The sequence below is a fragment of the Lepidochelys olivacea genome (assembly GCF_965140295.1).
Source record: "Lepidochelys olivacea isolate rLepOli2 genome assembly, chromosome: 9".
In the NCBI taxonomy this organism is placed as follows: Eukaryota; Metazoa; Chordata; order Testudines; family Cheloniidae; genus Lepidochelys; species Lepidochelys olivacea.
Genome location: NC_140419.1, coordinates 48053819 through 48075958, shown reverse-complemented (window position 1 = coordinate 48075958; position 22140 = coordinate 48053819). Strand labels below are relative to the sequence as shown.

The following is a 22140-nucleotide window of genomic DNA, read 5'->3' as shown; positions in this document are numbered from 1 at the left end:
TCACAACTCTTCTGCCTCCCTGTGTCTTCAGTATTTAATCTCTCTGAAAAAGTGGGGAAGTTCAAAAGATTAGCAATTTTGAGTGTTTCTGCTGTGGTGGTAGTTAGGGGTTATGGTTTATGTTTTTGATATTCTAGTATGTAACTACAAAGTGGCTACTGTACTGTTGTTTTGCAGCTCCTTCCTTGGAAATCTGTGGAGGAACAAAACCCCAAACTAACTCCTTTAAACAGAGTAGAGAATTCTTCCAAAGGCAAATGAGGGTAGAAATGGCAGACTGGAGGCACTAGTGGCTACAACAATAACTTGATTTAATGAAATTACATTTATTTTAGCACCGTTTCATCCTGATGGATGTGAAAACACTTAGCAATTTTACCAAACTATGCACAGAATTCACTTCATTTATTAATGAAACCACAGCAGCAATTTAGCAATGCAGATTGACACTACATGTCACTTTAGGATGAGAAGCAGATCTCTTCTAAGTGAAATGGCACGAGGAATTTAGGTATGCAGGATGTAATTACCCTAGCTGGAATTATGCCAGGATTGATGCTCCTCTTCCTACAAAGCATGTCTTCGGATCTTTAGTAACCACAAGTGGTCAAGACCGTGGCTTTGTATCTCATCTGAAAGAGTGTGTCCCCCAAACAGATTTCTGAGTTATTGCCTTTAGTATTTACTCAAAGGGAAGAATGCCAACTACCAGGTCATTGACAGAACTTGCTGCTGCACCTGTTTTCTTTCACATCTCTTTCTGGTACTGTTCCAGTCTGATCCTGTTTAGCTTGTGAGAACAGACAGGATCACATCATGAGGTAATATGGCTGAAGGCCATATTTGTAAACTGTTCAGATTTTTGATATAAAATACTCTCAGGGTTTTAACTATATCCACTTAGATTTGCCTGTCACTCCTTTAAGGATTTGTGTGTCCGGGAGAAGGAAAATCTTGACTTCTTTCCTTTGTCTCCTAACCAAAAAGGGCTGGTCAATGATGATTTGGTTTAATTTCAACCTTGGTCAGTAATGGAAAAAGTCACTGCTATGTAATGGTCCTCTAGTGGCTTATGTAAAATGATTTGAGGTTAAAAGGATCCTAGTTTCACTTCCTAGTGGACACATTCCTATCACAAAATAACAGTTTGCACTGTTAGCAATCTTAGCAAAGAGGTGAAGGACTGAATTGGCATGAAAGTAAATTTATTACCGAGAGATGCTCTCTCAAGTTCAGGGATGAAGTTCGTTAGAAAAGGAGTGCAGTGACTGGTTACCATTATCCATGCTAAACCTGACAAGGGATTTAAGTTCTCAATTTTGCACTTTCCACCAACAGCATCTTCTTTGCCCAAACCAACCAATAATAGTGTGTTCTCCAATAAGGCCTTTGCGTGTTCTCTGACCAGATATTCACTGAATCACCAGCTCTTCGTGTCCCTCTGTGTTGTGGGTAGTCAAAATATCATAGATAAGTAGGAACTAGAAAGCAGGCAATAAACCACTCTAGAATATTTTGGTAATTCAGAAATCATGGGACCCCAGGAAAATATCTTAGTTAAAAAAAAAAAAATAAGAAACCCCGTACAAATCGCCCAATAAATAGGATTAATTTTCACATGCTTTATAATTAATTGATATACTGCTAATGATCACATTCTTTAGCATTCAGAATGTGTTTTCCAGTTGATGCGATCAATTCACAAACTGAACAGCAACCCTCAGTCTTGGTATTGATATTCAAGGCAAAGATACACTATTCATTGCAGGAATTACTATGCAAATTGCCATAGACCCTGTGGCTTTCAGCCAGAAATACCCAAAAATGCTTCTCAAAGGCTTAGATTATTTGCCAATTAAACAAGTCATATGTTAGATCACTGACATCTAGAAAAATCACACAGAAAGGCAAATGCCAGTCCAGTTTTTACACAGCCTCTGATCTTAAACAAGTCCATCAGTTTCCAAGCAGGAATAGTGATCAGGAAATACATGTTTTACTGTTAACACGTTACAAATGTTTATGATTTACAAGACACTTAGAAAGTCAGTGTTAAATGTGGCAAATAGATTTCCATCTGAGTGCATGTTTATGCCTGTCATGTGAGGAATACTTGAATATTAAAAAAAACATGCTTAATTATTTTCATGAACATTTTTTACCTCTTTTAAACTTGTTGCTTTTAAAAGTTAAAAACAGAGCTATAATGAATGGTTTAAAATAGAATAGTTTTAACGACTGAAGATGTAAAATTCAAAATACTCAGTACAATATAGTCAGAATTACCCTGACTCTAAGGATCCTTATGTTACCTGGGTATGTCCATAGCTATGGTATGGTCTCACAAGTCAATGTCCTTAGTATAGACCGAGATGTATTATTACACTCCTGAATTGCAGAATAATTGAGTTATACAGGATTATGTGACTTAAAGTGGAGAATTGTCAATATATGTAAAGAAGCTCCTTCCTCGTGTTTGAACTATTTATACTTTATTCCATGCTTAATGAAGTATTTACAGTACAATTTCTTGTTCTGCTGCTGCTTTTTAAGGGTTGTCCTCTGTACTTTTAGGATATTGGTTTGGGGCTTAAAAATAGAAAAGGATAAATATAGCACAACCACCCCTCATCACCACCACTTTCCATATCTTGGGGGCGTGGCCAATAATGTTAGGAAGAGAAACAGCTGAACTTTCAAGTGCACGTGCGAGACCAACTATGAACATTGAGGGCAAAGGCAATTTAATGTATTAATACAAGATGGTGTTTGGTGTTACTGTACAGGCACTACAGTGGGCTAAAATATGGTTCCATTATACTGAGAGTGAAAGACAGAATACTGAAAGTATCCATTCTCTATAATAAAACCAGCCCTTGAAGCCTGTAGAATTGTAGGGAAGGGATATGGAAACATTTTCAGAGCAATGAAGTATTTTTGAATTCAGAGATGGCCACCTGCCCTCCAGTTCTGCATGGACCACCTTCTTCCTCTGGTACATAACACATTCCTGTGACAACTACAACAATAGTTAACATGGAAAAGTAATAATATTTTAATATCTCTTTAGCTGTCTTTTTAATAGAAATTACCTTCTGGAAATGAGGTGCAGCTGGCACCTTATGACAAAACAGCTATCCTACCAGGTTCTCCGTGACCAGAGCCTGACAACCTCTGTACTTCTGGGTTTGAAAAAAAGACTCTCACTAGACAGTGCCCTCCTAATATGGCTTCAGACTATATACCCTGCTGTTGGTCACTTTACAATAAAATCAGCTCCAGTGTGTAAACATAGTGTTGTCTAAATTGCCTAGTAGTGGTTATGCCACATTTATTGCTGGGAAAAGTCATTTAATTATCCTTGAATGGCAACATTTATTTTGATGGTAACTGTTGGTTGTTTCAGTCTGAATACAGAATAGCTATTTTAAAGCCACATTCCATTGCTGAGAAGCTGTGAATTGACAGCAAACTGTCCACTTAACTGTTAGCCCATTTGATCATAATAGAAATTGTTGCATATAGGAGCACGGTTCTTTCTTCTTGGTATTCTTACGAGGCACTCCTGGCAAAAAAAAGTCCCATGAATAAGCACTTGTTTCAATTTTTTTTATTTTAAAATTAATTCAAATGTGTCTGATTTTGTAGATATGATTTATCTATATGCTGTGTGTACAGATATAGATATTTATATTAAAAAACATAAAATATAAATGGATGCAGTTCTTGGTAGATATAGTGCATCCTGTGGTGCCAGAACTACTCGAAGTGTAAGATGTGCAAAGCTGAGAACACATAAAATTTCACTGTGCCAAGAGACATGAAAGAACATGAATTGCTGTATAACAGTCTGTTTTCTACTGCTGAAATAATTTATTAAATGTTTCCAAATATGAAAATATCTCCACTGTAGCATGTGTGTCACATATATACACTTCAGGATTTTTGGCACTTGCTGTCTTCACAGACCTGTCACAGAGATATTGTATTCCCTTCTGACCTGGTGGAATGAAGAACTGCAGTCAGTACTCTTGATTTCACGTAATAAACAAGTACATCTGGAATGCATTTCACTGCCACTGAAAAGACTGTCAATGGTTTTAGTAGGATGTTCAGTCATCTGAAAATTGATGTAACCATGTACCCAGAAAGTTTTAATGTAAAAGGGTTATAACAATCTTGGAACTACCTCATTGCTGATCCCCAAACTAGTGTAATTTAACCCCAGGTTAGTTTTAGATTAGGTCTTCCATTGTACTGTTGCTGCATATTTTGACGTAGTGTCCTACCCACATACCATTTAATTAGGTTTTGGTCAACTGTGGGAGTCTGAAAGTCTCACACTTCAGGGTCAGTGCAGTTTTAATCATAGTCTAGTGAATTCAGCAGGTAGCATTAGTACTTTCCCACAACTTGTAGTGTGGTACTTGTCCCTGACGTTCTATTCTGTGCAGTTAAAACAGCTTCTCATCAGTTTACATGTGCACTTTATGCTTTTTTACTCTGCACACTATACTGCAATCAAAAGGATGGAGAAAAGAGAGAGCACAAAAGAAAATAGGGGGGAAAAGGAAGGCTGGAAGTTTAACCTGAAAGTTTAATGTAATTAAAAAAAAAAAAAGGCACCAAGTCCAAATTCTATTCTATCAGACCGGTCTCAGAAATCTGGAAGCTGTCAGTGTGCTGTCCATTGATGCGGATCTTCATGTCAGTCCTCTTTGGACTCTTAGAGTCTGCTGCAGCTGGGAACTCTGGAATAGTCTTTTCAAAATTCTCCATCTTGATCTGATATTCCCCTTTGGCACCTCGGGCCAGCATAGAAGCAAAGCGATGGTGTAGAATGATCTCACATGGGAGGTAGGATGTCCTCCTTTGACACGTTTCCCCTGTTCCCTCCTGCATTGCTGAGAGGAAGACTACTAGCTCAAAATGGCGAGGGGTATCCCCTTGGAGGAGAACACCTAGAGGACTAGATGGGGTAATGGAGTGGTAGTAGGTCAGTGGAAAGATAAAGAATGGACACTCCTCAAACGTGATACTGTCCAGGTGGAAATCCACACTAGTTTGATGCAGCTGACCATTCTCCTGTTCTTGGTAAAGAATAGCTGAAACCCGAACGCTGGTGAGTGGGCTGGGACGAGTGTTGGCCACCTGGAACATAAGGTATGGCTTGCCCTCTGTGTGTGCCACTACTGCAGAATGAGTAAAGCGGATGGAGAAAGCTCGATTCTTTGGACGGGCAATCTTTGCCACAAAAGCACCTACATAACAGGAAAGAATGAATTAACTATAATCATGATGGTCAGGTTAGTTTCTTACTTGTCCGCAAGTTGTATGGAATGGCCCATGAGAAAAGGAGGAGGCTTAGTGGGATGGACATACTGTTAACTATCCTCAGACTGCTTGATTTCAAATTATTAGATCTAGTCTACACATAGTACAGCTCCCATCATACCAAAAGTTGCTGGCACCAGTTTCTATTCTCAATTTATTAATAAAATAAATCCACTTTTTTTAAAGAGCCGTGGCTTTTTCCATGAACTTTTTTGTCTCCACAATCTGTTAGCATGTGTAAAACAGTAATATTTGGAGAATGAGGGTGCAGTTGCAGAAAGAGATGTGATCCTTGATTGATGAAGATCCACTCCTTGAACTGGCTATGGTATATAATTGTGGTCTTTCGTTTAATGAAACTGTTTAAAATACAGTACACTAACTTTTTGCACAGTATACTATATTTGTCTAAAATTATTCCATAGTTCAGCCATTTTAAGTAACTTTAAACTAAGTACCACTGGGATTCTAAAGTGTTCTTGGGTGTTGGCTACCCATGGATACTTAACAATAAAGTGAAGGGGGGTAAAAAAAAATTTAGCCAGTTTTAAACAAACTAGCTAAAGTTTTGGGTAAACCTGTGAGAGTCTGTATCAAAACAAATGGATTTAAACCTCAAATTAATGAAAGGTTGGAAGAAAGAAGTTGATAGAGGAAGATGGAGGAAAATAACTCGTTGGAAGTGTCAGGAGAGGAGCTGCCGTAAAGAGCAACACTTTCTGGTTTCCAGTACAAATCCTGAAATACTGTTGTTCAAGTGCCTCTCCTTTTTATAGGTCTTTAACTGCTTAAAAGGAGTTGGATTATAATTGACAGCTATAAAGCTGTTTTGAAGTTGAAATTTCAGTCTTGTTGTTCTTTTAGTAACTGGCCCTACTCCTTTTATGTCCCATCTGGAAGCACTCATAATGAGATTAAGAATTTTACCAAATCTACTCCCTATATGTGGTTGAAAGGACCTACCCTATTTAAAATTGTGAAATAAACCTGATTACCTGTGATGAAGGCCTCCAACATGAGCCCCAGGACCATCTGTATGGCAAGCAGGGCGATAGCACTAGGACAGTCCCCACTTGGGAACATAGTGCCATAACCAATAGTGAGCTGTGTCTCCAGGGAGAACGAGAAAGCAGCTGTAAAGCTGGTGACGTACTTAACACAAATGGTGTGGTTGTCAGGTGGGGCATCATGATCCAACTCCAGGTCCCCATTCATCTCAGCCAGGAGGTACCAGAACACTGCAAAGACTAGCCAGTGGATGACAAAAGAAGCAGCAAAGACTAGCATCATCCATCGCCAGCGCATGTCCATTAGTATTCCCCAAGCATCTCGTAGGTATGCCAGACCTTTCTTTTGGGTCCCATCAATCTGTAGTGTGCTGTGTCCATCTTTAGTCACCATCCTCAAGTGCCTTTGATCCAGGAGGGGGGCACTAGATTTGGTGGTGTTGCTGTTTATCATATCTGATCTCATCTTCTGAAAACTAAAAAGAGAAAATTAATTAAGCTCCTGCATATTTGTATTTCAGCTAATCTTCACAGATTCTGGCACATCAGCCAGGGACCAAATACTACCTGCACCCAACAAAGGATGTCTTAAACATTGCAATCCAGAGAAGATTGATTTAGGAGTTTTGGAGTGGAATTTATCACTGCTTTTGTGGTAACGATTAGCTAAAAAAGACTCAGTTAAACATCAGATTACTTTTAAAATTTCCCCTACCTAGTCATTTAAACAGAGTTGTCATATTCTCCCCCCCCCCATTTATATTTGGGTCAAATACCTGTGCTAATATGGCAGATCGGCAGCTGTAGCACTGCAGCTTGTGTGGAAAACAGACTTTAATATTTTACATCTGTGATGATAGCAATTAGATGTTGAGATTCATCTTAGCAAAGCAATATAGCAATCTAAAGAATAATAAAAAGCTAATATTTAACTACAGTTCTTCCCCTTATCTGCTTTCTTGGGGAAGGCTGTGTCTCGCCACCTCACTTCTATAATTCAAAAATTTCCTCACAGATGTTCCTGACTTTCTGCCTCTTTAAAATTACCTTTACCTCTACCAACCGTATTCTCTTATTGACTAGAATTTTGGTACCTGGGGGAGAGCCTCTTCTGCTGAACGTACTCAGGCCACTGCTGATGTTAAGCTGTATTAAGAAGGGGATAGAGAATAATACGGAAAATATTATGCCATTATATAAATTGATGAGAAGTTCTCCGCTTAAATACAGCATCCGTTTTGGTCACTTTAACTAAAAAATAAAACCCTCCAAACCCCACTGCAACAACAGGAGGGAAAAAAAAAATTTAGAGAAGTTCATGGAAATTTTTAAGTAAAGGTGAAGTTGCATATGAGGGAATATAAAAGTCAAGAGCCAAAAATTGCAAATTGTGTGCCTTATACTCCTACATTCATGTTTAGGATCTTAAGTAAGAATAACCTTTTTTTTCAGAGGTGCCGAGCACCTTCAGATCCTATGGACTTGACTGGGTGCTGTAGATGTTCAGCTCCTCTGATAAGCAGTTCGTTAGGAGCTGAACTGTGGGCACCTAAGTTTAAAAACTTTTGGCTTAAGAGACTATTACACTTGAATAGAAAATTAGTTTTATATAAATACTGAATGGGAAAGAAATCCTATTGGGAGCTCCTATTGCTAGTTAGCTCTTCCCATAAAACAAGAAGACACACAATTAAAAGCCATCAAATAAAAAACTCTGGTTTTTAATCCATTGCATTAATTAATGATGACACTCACTGCCACTGGCTAGTGTAGAGGCAAATTGATTTTGAAGAAATAAACAGAGTTAAGCAGTTTCTCTTTATACAAATGCTTCAGGTCATAAAGATGTATAAGAGAGGATGTGCAATTAAGTGGGTTATGAAGATTCACACCTTTTTCTGAAGGCCTTGCCACTGTACATACCAGGCTAAAGGGATCATTGGCTTAGTCCAGTATGTCAATTTTTATATTCACATTAGTAGCCACCAGCCTTAGTTTGAATACCTAGGATTTGACCTGTTCATGGTAAAATGAGGACTGTTTTAACAAAGATAGAAATGACTATCTCCTATTTGATCAATGGCATATTGATCCTGGAATTGGTCCTGTAACTCATTTGATTTGAGTTTATAATTTGTTCTGGATATAAAATCTTCATATGTAGATTTAAATAGGATCATTACCATATCCTGGTGAGCATCGTGAATAGATCTTTTACTGTCTTCTTTGCTTGTGGTGGTGGGTTCCCCATACATACAAATATGTTTTACTTCTTTTGGAACATGCATCCAAGGGGCTTGAGGAATAACCGATGGTTTGAGTAGGATCTTGGGGCTTTTTTCCACCTTTTTATTCTCCATTCTCCTATTAATTACAGTTGTTTCCTTATCTCCTGCAGTGAATATGCCACAACTATATAATGGCTAAGATCAGGTGGTTTTTTTTAATGATTCTAATAGTTTTTTGAAATACAAGACAGACACAATGGGCGAGGTAATATTTTTTATTGGACCAACTTCTGTTGGTGAGAGAGACAAGCTTTTGAGCCACACAGAGCTGCTTTTCAGGTGGTCTTTATATTTCTGAAAAACAAGGCAGAATTTTCTTAAATAATGCGCCACTCCTTCCGCCGTGCACAGAGCATGAGTAACGATCTGCTGAGTCAATCATTGGGAGTGCTGAGTACAGTCTACTCTGCTAATAACCCTAATCCTGGCCTCCACGGACTGCCCTCCACTGAGGCTATTCAGTCTATATTAGTTCAGTCTTTGGGGTGCTCCACAGCTCTGCAAGAATACAGTTTCTGGTCTTGCAGCAGTGATAGGAAATCACAAAGTAAACAGAGTAAAATCTTCGAAGTGCTTTAGGTACCACGAATCAGCTTTACTGGTCCGAAGAGCTGAGTGTTGCATTAAGACTCAGAATGGCCTTGTTTAGTGCCTTGAGGGGGATTATAGAATGAGTATTATGGCTAGTCGATAGGAATGATGGGACTGTGTGCAGAACAAATTGGAGCCAGTGCCTCTTTATCATCTTAGATTCTTGGAATAAGCTGCGGTCTTGAGAAACATGTACTCGATTACTTGGAAGGAAGGTGAATATGTGTAGACCTTTGGGACCTTATGCCTTTGGGATAAACCATATGAGTTCTTGGAGGAAAACTGTTTTTGTGTAAATTGTTATGGCGTCTGGAGGGCAGTTGTTATGGCATGTTTCACGAGTAGTTTGGGCAATAGAGTACAAAGCAGAGCAGAGCTACTCCTTAGAAAAAACTAAATCTAGTAGTGACAAGCAATAACAGGAATCCTCAGAGTATTATATACCCTTACAAATATAGAATAGTTTTTTCGGGTTCATTTTCCTCCCCCATATTCTGATAAAACAGCACACTACAGTAGAGCACTGTCATTTCACTACAATGCAGAGCACAATCAAGATCAGTTTGAAGCTCGGTTGATACAGCGACTTGATTATTTGATTACTACTAATGGTTTATTAATATTGATTTCAACCTCTCCTGCATCCAGCTTTCTTCATTACATCAAGTTGTTTCGGACATTTTCTATTAGTGAAATTCCAGTACTGTAACAATCTTGAAGGTATTTCAGAATGAAAGAATATCATCTCCATCTTTATTAACCTAAGCAGTGCTTTTCACAGCAGTCTCTTATCAATGTCACTTCAGACTTTAACAGTGAGATTGTCCTGGTGAGGAGGATAGGCTGCTGCTGTAGTCCCATTTGGCCTGGAAAAGTAGTCCTTTCTGTGGTGGTGATTATAGTGTCAGGTCACTAATCAGTGGTGCAGTGAATAATTTTAAAGTACATGACTGAGACTCCATATTTAATGTTTATTAAAAAATAACAACCAGGAGGGTATGAACCTATTGTGTCTTAAGTTAAATTAGATCACGGGACAAAGCTTCTTTGTTGGGATGGATGGAGAGTCCAAAAGTAGTGCAGCTGATTCAGGATGAGAAGAGTGTTTCAGGAGGAGGGGGGAAGCTAAACTAACAGGCTTAGGTTTTGAATTCTAAATCTAGGAAGTCTGAGGATTTCCTTTCTTCCCCCTTCCCCCCTGCAAGTGTTCTTTGAAAAGCAGATGCAACTTGAATGTATTTGAGAAGTCAGACGAAAGGTAACTGTTCACTCTCTACCTACTTCTCTCCTCTCCCCCTGTTATTCCCCCGCCTCTTTGTCAGATGATTTACATATTTTCTACTTTCCCTATTCATAGATTGATTAAATTATAAGATCAAGAGGAACCATTGTGAGCATCTAGTCTGACCTCCTGCATAACATAGGTCATAGGACTTCCATGGGTTGATTCCTTTTTGAACTAGATATCTTTTAGAAAAAAATCCAGTCTTGATTTTTAAAGTTTCCAGTGATGGAGAATTCACCACAACCATAGGTAAGTTGTTCCAATGGTTAATTACCCTTGCTTTAAAAAAAAAAAAAAAGTTGTTTCTAGTCTGAATCTGACTAGCTTCAACATCTGTCCATCAGATTTTGTTATGCCTTTGTCTGCTCTTGTTCTTGCCGGTTCTTATCTCATGAATCTGCTTGTCAGTTACAATCAGGACTTGCTGCCTCAAGACTAGAAGAGCTACTGCTACCAAAGAGATTTTTCTCAACCTCTTCCTTTGCATCCCCTTCCTTTGATATATTATTCCAATGTTTCCAGTCCTTCCTCTTATGTTACCTCTTACTTTTTTGAGAATTAAGTGATGGTTATTCAATCAGAAGTGTACATGGCATTGCTTCTTTCTCTTCTCCTTTTATTTCTTTTCTTTACCTCCTGTTCACCATCTTGTCCATTCCTCAATCCAGTTTCTCTGATAAATCAATTGAGTTGAAGCAAATCATAGCAGGATAGCTAGAGCTAACTTCTTTAAGCATCAAGGTAGTTCATGCTTTATTTTCTTTTCCATAGCAGATCCCAAGTGGCTTTTTAATTGAATCAGATTTTTTTCTGGTTCTTGGCTCCCTGATGGTTTGTCCACAATAAAGCCATCCTCTGCAGCTGATTAATACCACTTTAGCATACCCCTGATGTTCATGTAATCAGCTGCTACTTTTCACTATAGAGTTTAATGGTTACAAGAGTACATGGTCCTGAACCCCTATACTCTGCTTCATTTTGCCAGTTTGAATATATGTTCTTGTGCCCTCTGCTCTGTGGCTCTTCAGCTGAAGCAGTTTGGCTGTTTCATGCCACCCTGGTTTTCTCATCTTTCCCTTGCTTCTCTAGGCAGTTCATGCTCAGCCTCATTCCTGTGAACAGGAATATTCTGACACCAAATGTGTCTTAAGATTTGTTCTTCATATCTACACCCTGACCGAGGACATTGTACCAAATGCACTTTCAGGCTGTTCTCCTACAAAGGTTGTCACCACCTTGCTTTGTTGTTGAGGCTTTTGAATAGTTTCTCATTTGGATCAGAGTTCCAGCAAAACATTTTCAGAGTGCTACCCTAGCTTCCCACTCTCCATTACATCACTTGCAAATTCTATTTTAATTGACTTTGGAAAGCTTCTGAGGTAGATTGTACTGTTTGGAGTCTAGTTGGTGTTCACAACAAACTGGTGTAAGGAGAAAAAGGCTATGAAAGAAGGAATTTGCTAGGAGTAACTGCACAAAAGCTCACAGTTATCGTTCTAGTTAGCATAGACTTCAGTTTCCTTTTAGCTGTGTATTGAAGCATGATTCTGAGAATATTAGTGGAGTCGTATTGACTAATGTGCCACTGCTGTGAGGAGGTAAGTAAAATCCAAGCTTATATTACGTGAGCACAAATGACAAAAAAATGTTTTATACCTATTTCAGATTTAATTGGCATTTCTATAACTTAAGCAACGAGAGCTCATGTTTACTGTTGTTGAGGCTTTGTGCAATTCATGGCAAAATGAACCTAAATTCTGCAGTAAGGTCTCTAGATTCTGTGGCAGCTTCACTTAAATTTTAATTTAACAGTCTGCACAGCAGTGTCTGAGGTGTTTGACATTAAATCCAGTTTATTTAACGCAGTCCCCACACTTCATATTTACTATAGATTTTTGTATTGGGAGTGCATAACTGCATCATAGAATTTGTCAGGGGAAGCTGGGAAGGGAACAGTTGGTGCTTTTGGCATCTGTGGGGGCACGGGGGCAGTTTGGTTTGTGGGATAATCACTTTAGCTGGGTGCTTGTGGTTCAACTATCAGTAGTAAAATTGCTGATATTTAAACATCAATGTTGTCTCTAGGTTTCTGTGTTAACACCCATTATGATGAATGGGGGCAGTTAGAATAATAGCTTTGTCATGTGAAGTTTCTTGCAGAATTAGGAAGGCAAGGTGTAAGTTTTTACAGTTGATTCACATTTTCAAGATTTAATTTGCACCTGACAGAGCTAAAATAACTTAATTTCTGCAGCACAGTTCTGTTGCAAGGCATAAATTCCAGGGCAGATGCCAAGGCCTGTATATTCTGTGATTCTGAGGCAGTTGTTGGAGGTAAAAAGGGAGAAGTAGCAAGATATTCTCCTGAGGTAAAGAAAGTGTAATACATGCACTGAATTTTTAATTAAATTTTAAACTGTTGAAAGACTTTGAGGTAAAATTGACGGTGGGGGTGGATGGGGGGAGGGGAGTTGTGTTTACATTACAATGTAAACCAAAAGCAAGCCTTATTGATTGAGATTTTGACTAGCTCAATATTGATATGCTACTGTACTGCTTAAAGCTGTTAGACCATTATTTCAACCATTGATTATGAAGTGACATTTGAGTGCCCTATACTATGTGGTCTCCTTCAAGTTGTTAGAAAAGCCTTACCAAGAAACTGTTTAAACTTCATCCCATAAGGGAAATACTTGTGAAATCTCTTAGAGAGATCTGGATGCAAAGTCCTAAATAAAGGTTTATTATTGGGCACTGGGGGAGATCAGGTGGGGACCAAGGAGCTGGTCCACAAACTCTGAACATTTGATATTTAATATCGGGATAAAATGGGCCCATGTTTACCTCTATTAGCTATCCATCTTTGTAACTTCACATTTTCTCAAATGCTTCCCCAGTCCTGTGTGCAGCAAACTATCCCAGTGACCTATATGAGATAACCAGTCATGTTCCAGACCAGTGCAATTCATGCCTGGTGGTAAATGCATGATGCTCCTAAATAGTTGCCTTCAAATGAACAAAACACAATCATGCTAGTTCATAGTGTGACACTTATTTCATAGGCACACTCAATTGGCCATTGACAGATCTTTGAAACTGACCTTAGTCATAAGATCATCATGTAAAGCTAGATGTTTACTGGGCTCTGATGAATGCAGTGGGAAGGTAGAAGGGTGAGAGGAGTTTGGTTTTCTGGAAAAGACCGTAACTAGAGAATCAGGTCGAACCACTATTTTTATTTGAACCAGAACTTAACCTGAACCATGGTTTTGTCCTATGTACTGAACCTGAATCAAAACTGAGCTGGAAAAAAAATGTGGGTTACTGGTGAAAATAAAGGTCCAGCATTTCTTAAGCTCAACATTTAAAAAAAAAAAAAAAACAACAAAAAAACTACTGCGATCTTATTTTCATTATAAAACAACAAAATAACCATTAGACATGTGATTGCAACCAGAAAGGCCTTCCCCAATATAATGAGAAAAGACTAGAAGAAGGCTAGCCCAGAAGAGTAGTGAAAGAGAGAAGTTTAGGAGCTACCTGCACAGCACATGAGAGAGCAGGGGGCCCAGAGATAGATGTACCATCTCTGGGTACATCTCCACAGCAAAAAAAACCCCCAAAAAACATAAATAAAAAACACACAAACCCACAGCAAGCCTAGGTTCTGAGACCCTCCCACTTCCCTGGGTTTCAGAGCCCCCACTCTGGCCTGAGCCTGAATCTCTACACTGCTATTTTTAGCCCCATGAGCCAGACCTGGACTCTGAGACTTGGTGCCACAGATCTTTTACTGCTGTGTAGACATACTTTGAGATTTCATCCTGGTAAGAGAAGTGGAATGCTCCTGGTCCCAGAAGTTAAAGATAACTCTTCAATATCGAGGAAAGATAATGGCTCCCCAACCTATCTCTGTCACAGACAGACGATCTCCCAGCCATCCCCAACCCCAGGGCAGCTCCTCCTGCCAGTTGCCCCACTTGAAGCAGAGCCGTTGCCTCAAACTCAAATTTATTCCTTTACCACAGAGGTCTAGTTTGGAAGATGGTATTTTAGTTTGCTCAAACAAATTGTTCATTTCGAAAATTGTTTTCTGACAACACAAGAACTAGGAAAACTCATGTACAGTTAAAAAGTAAATAAATGTTCAAAAATGAAGATAGTTTCAATAAATTTCAACTTTTTAAATTTTCTTCCATTCTTTTGGACTGAAATTTGGTTTGAACCAGTTCAGACCAGTAACCAAACCACTATTTATTTACTTTTAGTTGCTTGATCCAGAACCGAACCCAAACACACTGAATGCAACTGAACTCAAATCTGAACCAAATCAAAATAAATACCGGTTTGACTCTCTGGTCTTTTCCCATCCTCAGCAATAGTTGATTACCTTAGCTTCAGTTGTATGCATCTGCTGAGCATTGTGAAGTTTCCTTCCAATGCCCTTTTCTGCCAGGGTTCTTAATGATGGAAAGTTTGGCTTCCCTCTTATGCCACTGTGGGCATTATCAGTTAGAAAAAAGGTTCATATTTGAGAAGAATTACAGAAATATTTTGTTTAAGGTGATATTCCAGTAGGGAGCTTCAAAAGCAAAAGCGCTCTCAGCTTTCTTTACACAATGAAAATAATTTGCATTATGTTTTAAAAGTTAAAATTATGCTATTGTAAATAACTTTGTCAAAAAGGTAATTTTATCGTGTACTTACCAATGTCTTTGTAGCTTTTATCAGTGTGCAGGGGAAAGGGGGAGAGGTTTTGGGTCCAAAAAGTAGACTGCGGTAATCTTATGTTCTTGTCCCAGTACAGGCAAGAAACTTTCCACAATTTAGTTTGTAGGGATCTCTTCTTTAAAATGGGTTTACATGTCTCATTCCTCTGTTTATAATGCAGGGGGGGTTGGTTTTCATCTGAAGCTGATGTGATTGGTCATTTTGTCTGCAGGGGGGCCAATTAGCTCTGATCAGGTGGAAAAGAATGCTGGTTTGTTAGGAGGGCTTTCTTTATCCAACACAAACCCTAGCAGCCGAGGAGAAATCCTCAAGAACTTATTTGGAGAAGGGCTGCGTTCCCCCCTCCCACTAATCAGGATTGGTCTTTAGGTTTGCATAATCTTACTTAAGGTTTTACTTGGAAGTTCAAAGGGACAAAATTCCTCAGAACTTTTTCCTCCTATAGCTGCTTTAAAATAGGAAATGTTCTCTATCATTTTTTCCTAACTAAAGTCAAGCAGAATATATTTGGGTGGAGATGGGAATCCTTGTATTTGTACTCTTCCTGTGCTTCCTTACTTTCATTGGGTCTCTTACACCTGAGTCTTGTTAGCAAACGGTGTGGGCTCCACCTAACAGTGGATATTGGTGCAGCCTAGTCACAGTCACTGGAGACTGTAGATGATTTGTAGTCTAATGCTAGTCAGAAGATGTAGATCCTGCCCTTCCTGTTCCATCTCCATACTGCTCCTTTGTAAAAGTATTGAATTACTCATGGGATTTTCTTTAAACTGTGATGAAACTATGTAGATTAGAGGAAGTTTCTGTGGTTTGAAAATGTGGTGAAACTGATTCTGGACAATAAAATGCACCACTCATGCACTTACATTCTGGTGTCCCTCAAATTTAGTGTTGAGTAGAACAGCTGGCTAATTAAAACAATTTTAGCTGAAAATATGCCTGTGGTGTCCAGCTTCCAGCACCACTAAAATGAGCTGTGAGGATATCTTTGTGATGAAGTTCAGTGTTTTACATTTTTTTTCTTTGTTAGCTGCTGATGTGAGGACTTTGAGCGAGCGTCAGGCATAAGAGGATCTGAGAAACAAAGGCTGTGATTGTTTTCAGTAAAACTACTGAAGGCCTGCTGGGAAAATTATTAATGTAGACTTTCCTACTTAGGAAATGAAATCTCCCCCTCATGGTTTTTCCTTTTTTAAAAAACAAAAAATACAGAACATTAATTCTTTGTTTCATTAGTGCAGAACATTTTAATACATGTTCAGGCACAGCACCATAAACTCTGATAGACATGTTATGACCTCCAGGACAAGGGAAAGTAATTTAGCACAAGGGGGCACCCTCCACTCATGCCAGTGTGTAGGACTGTGATTTGTCCTTCACTTTCCTTACATATTGTAGCAGGATTGCACTTCCACTGTGACAAACTGGGTTTTTGTGGGGGGGTGGGTTTATTTTATTATTTTTTTTATAAGACGACATATTTTGTAATGTAGAAAGCTTATGGTTCTGGTCACATGTTTCTGAACAGACCCTCCTTGAGTGGTTTGGGATACTAGCCCATGCTTAAGATGAACAGTTTTACTGGGACATACGTAGGAATTAGACCTGCTGCATTCCTCTTTCTTATTTTTATATTCTGATACATTAACTTCAGTGCCAGCAAATGTTCATGAATTTAGTGAAAAACAGACGACTTTGAATGAAATCCAGGAATCTTGCCAGGAAAATTAGTTAGAAACTGCACCTGAGGATGCTTGACTGGTAGGGCTTAGAAGGAGACAGGAGGTGGGAAGAGGAGGAGCTAAGACTGGGAATCTGGAGAGGCAGTATTACTTAGTGTTTAGAATTGGAATCTGGAGAACTGAATTTTGTGTCTGATTCGGTCACTGATTTACTGTATGACATTAGACGAATTACATTATTATTTAGGCTACTTTTTAATCATGGGTATTTTTGGTAAAAGTCATGGACAGGCCATGTGCAGTAAACAAAAATTCATGGCCCATGACCTGTCTATGACGTGTACTATATACCCCTGACTAAATCTTGGGTGCTTTTGGGGGTGCATGGTCATGGTGCTGGGGAAGAGGGGGTGGCCAGCGGCGCGTGTGCTGGGACTGCTGCAGGTGCTGAGGAGAGGGGGTCGGGTGGTGGCAAGTGGTGGCCTGAGACTGCCTCAGCAGCGGCTGCTTGAACTGCTTAGGCAGCCCTGGATCCAGCCACTACAGAAGTCACGGAGGTCTCAGAAAGTCATGGAATCCGTGACCTCCATGACAGACTCGCAGCCTTAATTATGATGTTTATATGTTTGTAGTCTAGTAGTGTTACGCCACTAGACTGTCCAGTGCTGTCCAGTTTTCTCTAGCTATAAAACATGCCTACAAATTACTGATCTCTGTAAAGTTTTTTGAGGTCCTCTGAAAGCTATAACAAGTGCAAAGTATTATCATAGTATTTATTAACTTCCCTTGGTGAGGAAACGAAAGAGCTGGGAAAGGGAGAGAGAAACATCGTACTGAATAGATATCGTCACCACCCACTCCCATCCCCCCAGTTCACCACTACCAATAATATTTCTGTTAATAATCCTGTTCCACTTTGAAAAGAATATAGACTATACATCTTGTGGAAAACTCATGACACTGTGAAAAGGAGTTGAAGTTATTTGCTGTTCTAATAGAAAATCCTCTACATAAACAAGTTATCAAACTGCTGGATTCCAGAATTCCAATCTTGTTCTTTGAGGTTAGTCACTTCGCTATTCCAAATTGCACAGCTGTAGACTTTATTGGCTGGATGCCTATTTGCTCTCTCTGAAGTTTTCCATAAACACCATTGCTGGCTTTGTGTCAGACATGAACACAGGTGCCCTTTTACTGCTCCTTCTCCTCAGGAAGTCCAGTCAATTAGTGCAAGGCAAGACCATAGATTACATTTTATTCTTTTCATCTTAGAAAAGCCATGGTCAAAACCTGACTGCTATACTAAGTAATTTCAACCCAGTAAGATGGGGTTCTGGGAACTGTATGTAAATTCAGTTTACTAGTACTGTGGAAAATTTGAACTTTATATAAATTGTATGTACATTTTTGTGTCGGATCCACGTTACTCCACATTTTAGTAACTTCACTGTTGTCACTTTTCTGAGGCTTTTTTCTGATCTTTGGTTGATTGGACTTTCAAAATGGAGCAGTGTCTCTTAGTAGAGCTAGATAGGGTTTAAGGTCATTTTTTGCCAAATCCTTAGTAGTTATCAGAGTCCTTAGTCCTTGTAGTCTGTCACTGCCTATTGACTGGCTTGTTTGTGTTGTCCTGGTACATGGAGACTTAAGCAAGATCGTGGTGTGTTCCCTTTACTGTTTAATTGAGGAGCGTGGCACCAAAGCAGTCACATAATGTCACCATCTAGATCTGCTTTTATAGATGCTTGGAAAGATACCAATAGCAGAATTCTAAAGATTATGCTTTTCTCCACTATACATAACATTTATTCCTGAACACACTTTCCTCATCCCTAAAACACAGGTACTGCACTAGAAATTCAAGACTGTAAAATCATCACCTCCTTTCTCCAAGGTCATTCTAGTGTCATCCTGTCCTTGCAAGCAGGCCTAAAACATGCACCAGATCATGCCTTGTCAACTCTTAGGTGTTGTGCATTTCGAGCAATGTTAGAAATAGAAATTGGATTTCTCGTAAATTAATAATGGAGAACTTAACAAGAGTAGTGCTGTGTCAGTATTTGAAAACAGAACCATTACTTTTCTTAAAGCAATGGGCAGGAAAACTGTCATTTCCTTGACGACAGCTTTAATCAAGAGAGTGGCTGGAACCAGTAGAATGATAAATATGGATGCACATATGCAAATATTTTCAAAATCTGTTATGAATATAATAGAGCATATAGCCCATTAGTACCAATTTGAAATGGTGCAATTAAGAGCAGTCCTCAAAACATTAGACTCCAATGCTGAATACAGTAACCATCATATGGAAGAAACTGCATCCTTTCTGAATTATTATAGTAAACTTTGCTGTGTTTGGGAGGAATGTCATGATCTCACCATGAAATTGTTTTAACCAGCTAATTTAATCTTACTGAATATGAGGCAGCCTCTTTTTATGGAACTGTTGTAAGCAGGTGAACTAGAAAATGTCATTAAATCCCCTTAAAAAACAAAATACCCTGAATCTCTGTCATAAGGTTTTATGTGAACCTGCCCTTGTGGACTAAATATAATATCCCTTGTAGAGGGGACTTGGATAACCTAAGAAGGGCTTTAACTCTTCACTGAAACCACAAACTGAAGATGTTCCTCTCTCACTGATTGCAGAGTTGGCATGCCAGTTAAGAGTCAAAGATTAATTCTTTGTGAGTTAAAGCCTTACCAAAATTTTGCTCCTTCCTCCGCTGTCATCTTATATTTTTAAAAGAATGGTTTCAGAAAGTAACTAGAGAAGAATTTTTTGTGTCAAAAGACACACTAACTAGGAAGTCTGTTGATAAGCCATAAAAATTGTATAAGCTCTGCACTTGCCAACTAGGCCCTGTTATCAGTAATTCCTTGTGGTTTACCTATCATGGTCAAGGATGATCTCTTTCACAGGTTTTATTTTTCGTGGGTCCTTTGGTGACTGAAAAGTCAGATTCTTGAGCCACAGGTCCGTTGCAGATATTGCAGGTGGTGTTGGAAGACCGGGTTGGGCTGCGATTGCTGCATGACCATTGTCTTTCCTTTTCTGGCTTTTTTTCCTGTGACCAGGGCAAGGCTATTTTCCTCAAAAGTGGACGTTCCCTCTGACAAGTCTTCACCAGTTAACCCTATCCTGGGCTGCTGTCTCCCAGTGTGCAGTGTCAATGCCCCATCTCTTGATGTTTATCTTGAGCGTGTCTTTAAAACATTTCTTTTGGCCTCCTCGTTTCCTTTCTCTTTTGGTGAGTTGGGCATACAGCAGTTGTTTTGGTAAGCGTACATCAGACATGCACTCACAGTGCCTATCAGCTGGATAATCAGGGCCTCAACACTGAAGATGTTGGCCTCTGTGAGGACACTGTTACTGCGATGATCCTTACACTTTATGTTGAGGATCTTCCAAAGAAAGTGCTGGTGCTGGCATTCCAGGTTTTTCAGATGTTTTCTGTAGGTCACCCAAATCTCACAGCTGTAGAGGAGAATTGAGATTACCACTGCTTTATAAACTAAAGGCTAGCATGTGTTCTGATGATGTGATTGTTGAACACCTGGCGAGACAGTCTGCCAAAGACAAGCTTGGCACAGCAAATTCTGTGCCGAATCTCGATGTCTGTCTGCCCTCTGTGAGAGATGGCTGCCAAGATAGGCAAAGTATTCTGCATTTTCCAGTTCTTCTTTGCTGATCTAGATTTTCGTTGCTGGGTCTGATTACTGGGGACTGTCTGGTGGAGAACTTTTGTTTTGCTGATACTGTATTAAGAGTTAGCCCTAGGCTTCTGTAAGCTTCAGAGAAGCAATTAAGAGCTTTTGAAGATACTCCTTTGAATGTGCAACTACAGCACAATCATCTGTGTATTGGAGTTTCGTTACTGTTGCCGATATTACTTTAGTTCTGGCATGGAGACTAGGTTGAAGAGGTTGCTGTCAATCCGATATTGGATGCCAATGCCCTGTAGTAGAGTGTCTTGGGTTAGTGTTTTCATAGCTGCTAAGAAAATGGAGAAAAGGGAGGGTGCCAGTACACAGCGGTGTTTTATGTCAGTTCGGATGACAAAGGGCTCAGAGGAGATCCACTGCACAGGATAGAGGCAGCCATCTGGTCATGGGGGAGGAGTCTTATAATAGTGATAAATTTGCTTGGGCAGCTAAACTTTGACATGATTTTCGACAAAGCCTAACGGTTGACACAGTAGAAGGCTTTGATCAGATGGATAAAGGCCATATACAAATCCTGGTGGTGGTGGTGGTGACGTTTTTCCTGGATCTGCCTACCTGCGAAAATCATGTTGGTTGTGCCTTATAGTTGTCTGAAGCCGTACTGGGACTCGAAGTATTTCCTCTGCAAGAGGGAGCAGGCGACTGAGTAAGATTCTAGCAAGAATCTTCCCAGTGCTGGACAGGAGGGCAATGCGTTGGTAGTTGCCACAGTCATCCCTGTCACCCTTTTTAAAAATGACGATAATGTTAGCATTATGTAAGTCGGCATGAATTTTTTCGGTGCACCACATTTTGAAGAGCAGCAAGTGAAGCTTGTTAGACAGTGTTTCTCCTCCTACTTCAGCTGGTATACTATCAGGACCTGGTGCTTTGTTCTTCATTTGTTTAATTGCTTTGCAGACCTCCTCAGGTGTTGGTGGGTTGGCGAGAGTTTCCCTGTTTGGATGCTGAGGATGGAGTTGATGGTGTCGTCAGTCACATTTGATTCTTGATTTAGAAGCTTTTGGTAGTGTTCCTTCCTGCGCTCTTTGATAGCTTCGTTATCCTTAAGAAGGGTACTATCATCTTCGGATCTCAGAGGTGTGAGGCCACATGAGTTTGGTCTGTACAGGGTCTTTGTCTCTCAAAAAAAAGTTCCACATATCATGTCTGTCAGCGAATGTTTGGATTTCTTTTGCTTTGTCCTCCCACCATTTGTTTTTGATTTTTTGGATCCTCCTTTGAACTTCAGCTATGAGCTGATGGAAGGAGCTCTGCTTCTGACTGGATAGTGGTTGGTTTTGCCAGTTGCAGAAAAGCTTTTCTCTTCTGAGAAAGGGCTGTAGTCTGTGGTGTTGTCGTCAAACCAGTCCTGATGGCAGCAGGTAGCAAGGTGAATGGATTCCTTGCAAACCTCATGGATGGTCTGTTTTAGGGCTTCCCGGTCATCTTCGACACTTGTGTTGTCATTTCTGGGTGTGTATATGGACAGTTTTTCACTGAGGAGTGTTTGG

General features: G+C 39.6%; 2 protein-coding genes across 6 annotated transcripts in view; one reads left to right on the top strand and one right to left on the bottom strand.

The window, feature by feature from the left end:
• GIGYF2 (GRB10 interacting GYF protein 2) overlaps positions 1-22140 on the top strand; it is a 148684-nt gene that overhangs the window by 61027 nt on the left and 65517 nt on the right. The window lies entirely within an intron of this gene.
• Positions 2159-15342, bottom strand: KCNJ13 (potassium inwardly rectifying channel subfamily J member 13). Of its 2 annotated transcripts, XM_084638200.1 has the most exons (4): positions 15213-15342; positions 7436-7487; positions 6330-6817; positions 2159-5261 (listed from the first exon to the last, which is right to left on the bottom strand). In XM_084638200.1, the coding sequence occupies exons 3-4, from the start codon at positions 6805-6807 to the stop codon at positions 4639-4641; spliced, it is 1101 nt and encodes a 366-aa protein (XP_084494326.1). In that variant the 5' UTR covers positions 6808-6817; positions 7436-7487; positions 15213-15342; the 3' UTR covers positions 2159-4638. The 2 variants fall into 2 exon arrangements, with proteins under 2 accessions (XP_084494326.1, XP_084494327.1); XM_084638201.1 differs by lacking the exon at positions 7436-7487.